Source organism: Abrus precatorius, unplaced genomic scaffold, assembly GCF_003935025.1.
Source record: "Abrus precatorius isolate BTA unplaced genomic scaffold, Abrus_2018 Scaffold4, whole genome shotgun sequence".
Classification (NCBI taxonomy): Eukaryota; Viridiplantae; Streptophyta; class Magnoliopsida; order Fabales; family Fabaceae; genus Abrus; species Abrus precatorius.
In genome coordinates, this window is record NW_020874384.1 from 11,966,553 (window position 1) to 11,971,523 (window position 4,971).

At 31.5% G+C, this 4,971-nt stretch overlaps 1 protein-coding gene across 1 annotated transcript; it reads right to left on the reverse strand.

Annotated features, from left to right (window-relative positions):
• Nucleotides 1–3,119: 3,119 nt before the first annotated feature.
• LOC113865750 (probable BOI-related E3 ubiquitin-protein ligase 3) lies at nucleotides 3,120–4,466 on the reverse strand. Its single transcript, XM_027500487.1, has 3 exons — nucleotides 4,411–4,466; nucleotides 3,924–4,299; nucleotides 3,120–3,704 (listed from the first exon to the last, which is right to left on the reverse strand). Exons 1-3 carry the CDS (start codon nucleotides 4,464–4,466, stop codon nucleotides 3,120–3,122), a joined length of 1,017 nt encoding a protein of 338 aa, XP_027356288.1.
• Between the last annotated feature and the right edge of the window lie 505 nt (nucleotides 4,467–4,971).

Below are 4,971 nucleotides of genomic sequence, written 5' to 3' on the forward strand. Positions count from 1 at the left end.
GCACTCTTGTGGCACTTGTTGGTAAGATCCTTTTATTAAACTTAGAATGCGTTGGTTTTTTTTTTTTAAACTTCAACAATTGAGGTTGAATTTAAGTAATTAAAATAATAAAATTTTATTTAAAAATATATTTATTGCATTAAAGTTTTAAAAGTGTGATAAATATTATTTTAATAAAAATTTATTATTATTAATTACTTTAACTTAAATTTAAAGATTGAGATTAATTTTTATTTTAATTCATAAGATAAGAGCGTTAAATATTTTAAATTTTAAAAATATCATATAAATTTTTATCTTTTATATTTTAGAATATTTTAATCCATAAACTCATATATTGTAAATGGACGGTAAAAAAACATATAGCAAAAATAATGTAAATTTTTATTTTATTTTAGTTATTGATTTGTTTATTAAAATATTTTAAACTTTAAAAATATTATTAATAAATATTTTAATCTTTAATTTTTAAAATCTCATAAATTAATAAGAAATCTTACCTCTTTTTTATAATTAGGATTGAAAAATCTTTGTTACCAAAAAAACTAATATAAATTATTTCTTATTAATAAGATTATAGGTAATCTTATAAAAAAATATGAATTTTATAATAATAAATAATTTTTATTAATATAAATAAAATTTTTTATATTTTAATTTGTGTAAAAAACACAAATAGGTATTTTATTAAAAATAAAAAGGGGAATAATAGCATAGAGGACTGAGTCTGGCACGTTGGCAGCCTGGGCATATTTTAACCGGGTGCCGTGAAATCTCAACAACCGGATCTTATTTGTACCCACAAAATAATAATTAGTCAAAAGACCATCCTCTTATTCCGTACCGTACAACCCAACCTCGTTCGCACTAATTTACTATTTTTGTTCTTTATTATTTCCTGGACCACCATTTTAACTTTTACTACATTTAGATGCATCCCTTTTATTGTTTTTAGGAAAAATATTATTCTTATAAAAAGAAATATAGAAAGAAAATTATTAAGTTAACAAAATTACAAGATTGAATATCTAAATTAATTCTTGAAAAAATTATAAATACTTTAACTGTTGAAATTTGAAAAGACGATGACTATTTATTCATTTGAAAATTATAAATACTATATTATTTTTATAATTTTCACCTAATAAGTAAAAAATTTATAATCTCTACGATATAATAAATTGTCATTAAACACACGCTGGCATATTGCCGTGAATCGTGGTGTCGTACCAGCCAATTTGACACAGCAACGATAGTATATCTACCACTGCGACACCAAGAAAACGCTGTCGTTTTCTGCCAACAATCAGCAATACATTGCTGTAACAATAATTAAGCTTTGCAGATTCCTAGACACTTCTGCAGCTCTCTCAGTGTGGGATTTTTTTTCATTTTTATTTAAAATAAAAAAGCTTAACTACTTTTTAAAGATGTAGAATATTATTAAAAATTTTATTTTAATTTATATACTTTTTATATTTAATTAATTTTAATTTTTAAGCAAGGATAATATATTTAATCTGTAACATTATGTAATTTTTGGTAAAAGTACTGTACATAATTTTTTATTATATTTTTAACGTTAAATAAAACGATAAAAATATTTTCACACTATAGTTTATATCATGTCACTTTTTCTTAGTCATTGATGAAAAAAATTAAATTAAGTTATAAAATTTAAAAAAATTATAAAATTAATTTTATAAAATTTATAAAGATGAATTTTTTTGAAAATAATTAAAGATATATTTATTCTTCAGCAATATAATGATAATTTGATAATAAATAATTTATTTGAGATTAAGTTTTAGAAAGTAAACTTATATATATATAAAGCATATTTTATATTTTTAATAAAAAAGTATTACCTTTAAACGTTTAAACGCGATTCTTAAAAGATTAACAATATAGTAAAATAAATGTTAGCATATTTTTGGAAGTGTACTCAACAACCAGTTCCGGTGTCGTTTAGTGCATAGGCTTTTGGCCCCAGCAGGGTCTGAAACACTGTGGCGCATAAAAGAGGAGAGAGAAAAGGCCGTTGCAGGCACTCTTCATCGAAACAGCGACATTTGCGCGCGTCCTACGTGTCAGATTTTGCCGCACACCCTTCGCTTTCAGGTACACGTTGACTTCACGCGCGTTTTTTCACGCGCATCCTCCACGCTCCCTGTTCGTACCTAGTTTCTGTATTGGAAGTACTATACCTAGCTGTCGGGTAGGTGCGCATCGGGCCCCACACGCGCCCTTTCCTTTTTACCTTTTTACCCTTTTCCACGTTTCCGTGCAACCTCGCCTGAATGCGACACCCCGACCCAAAAATATTTTTGCAAGGGAAAAATTTAAAGAAAATTACTTTTTTTAGTTGAACACTTGAATGATGCAGTAAAATAAAATTAAAAGAAAAAAAATCAAGTCCATACGACTCGTTAAAATATTCCCTTGACAAGAAAAGTAAAAAAAAGAGTACTCAAATTATGAGAGATAATTTACCTTTGTATTCATCTTTCTTTTTTATTGTATAAAAATCATTTCAATCATTTACTCACTTTGTATTTTCTAATGCATCGGTTCACTTTGCATTTTTTAATTGACGGAAAAATAATATTATTTTCTGTGAAAAACAAAAAACATGAAAATATAAACTAATTTGAAAAAATACATATAAAACACCCAATCTTATTTATTAATAATTTGAAATAAACATCAAATTTAATCTTTCAAAAAAATTTCAACTTTACTGAGTCCTTAAAATAAATAATATATTTGTTTGTTTTAGTTAATGTTTTCATTCACCAATTTGAGGATGAATTAATTGATAAACGATTCACTTTCATAGAGTACGGGGGATGGAAAGGAAATAGTTAATTCGGTCTTCAAAAGCTATTTAATCAAATTTACTCTATGAAAAACCATTTGACACACTGACTCAGGGTAGAAGAATCCAATCACCTTTATCAGCATTGACTCAATTTTCAAACACCAATTTAATTTAATTAAAATAACCCAAAAATAACACCAGATCAAGAAAAAAAATGTTAGGGTGCAACTCTCTTTTGTTTTGTTTTTCACATTTTATTTTGTTAAAAATATTTATATGATAAAAAAAATAATTTATCTTAAGTCATGTTAACATGGACACTGGCATTTTTGAAGGATTTACACACAGGACAAATGTGCAGTGTAGACCCACAAACAGTGCAGAGGCAGAGGTGCCGGCAGGGCAAGATTAGCACGCACGATTCCTCTTTCCCACACTTCCTACACAATCTTCTCTCGTCACCACCGTTACTATTATTCATTACTCCGCCTGTTCCTTCCCCTTCCTTGTCCTGCGCCCCCGTCGCTACCGTGCGCCATCCTTCCTCGTTGCTTCCGCAGCACGACTCCGCGTCCTCCTCCTCTGCCGGCGGAACCCCGGCACCCTCTCCGCCGTCTGCACCGACCTGCGAGAGCACATGCTCTAGGTTGGTTCGGAGGGCATTGGCTGTGGCCTCGTTTGTTTGTGCCAGGTCTCGCCATATCTGGTTTTCAATGCACAAAGACTTGACTTTCTCTTCCAATGCATAGTTCAGTTTCTCTATCTTCAAAATCTCTTCCTCCTTTGCCTTTAGCCTCTTCATCATCCCCACCTCAATTGCTTCCATTAACCTTCTCGCTTGCCTCTTCCTCTTCTCCTCCAATTCCACCCTCACCTTCTCCATCTAAACAAACATAAAAAAAATTAACATTTAGCCATAAATTTTTATTTAAAAGTATTAATCATACTTTTATACTTTTAATATAATGAATCAATTCTTATTGAGAAAAGTTGATGGAATAAATATTTGAGTAACGTAAGATTTTAATATTATTAATTGTGGATATTAAAAGGGGAAAAAAATCAAAATTTGAATTAATCGAGATTAGGGCAAGGGAGTTACGTGGTGAGAAATGAGGTTGTCGAGATCGAGTTGTTGGCGGTGGATGTGGAGAGAAATGTCTTCGCCGAGGAAGGAGAAAGTGTCGGTGTTGTTCTTGTGATACCAAGGGAAATGGCAGCTGCTGATTGAGTCTCGGGATCGCTTCCTGGGAACCGAAACGACGTTGTCGTTGTTGTTGTAGGAGAGAGTACTGTTGTCGGATTTCAAGGTGGCGGTTTTGTTAGGGAGGGGATTGTACGGAAACGGTGGCGCCGCCGAGAAGAGAGTATCCGAGGCGGTGATGGTGACGGCGGAGAGAGGCAGCATGGAGTGATTGATTGTTTGGGTATTGTACATGTGGATGATGCTTGCGTCTATTGGGTTGGTCAATATTTCTCTGCAGATTCATAAAAAAACAGCAGTTATATCAGAAAAGGGCAATTGTAATGATTATAAATGAATAATAAGGAGTGAGAAACAGAGAAGGAGAAGAGAGAGATGCACTCACCGGTTGGGTATGAGTTGCGGAGGGAAAAGGTTAATACGACGAGCCTCAACAGCCATCCCTGATAATATTTCTCTCTTCTTTGTTGTGGTTGATAGGTTGGTTGCTTTGCGTGTATGAAATAGGGGTTATATTCGCGTGCTTTTGCTTGGGAACGGAGAGGAGAGATATGAATGGGTGTCAGAGAAAAATGAACAAAGCATGCAATAGCTGGATGGTGGGGTTTATTCAGGGTATGCTTCCCTCCCCACTTTATTATTTTCTTTAAATACTTTCAATTTTTTAAATTAATATGTAAAACAGAGAGAGAGAGAGAGAGAGAGTGTGTGTCTGCGTGTGTTTTATTGTAAGATTTTGTCCATTTATGGATTGCCAAGTTCCTAACCTACCCAGATTTGATCCTGCTATATTTGCACCATATTTTCAGCTATATTTTAATTCCAAGCACCCTGTTTTTAATGGTAAATCTTAATCTTTAATTTGGTCATTGGAAGATTTTGAAACAGTAATACAGTGAAATATTTATTTTTATTTTTATGTAAAATTTGTTCAAATTAACTTGTT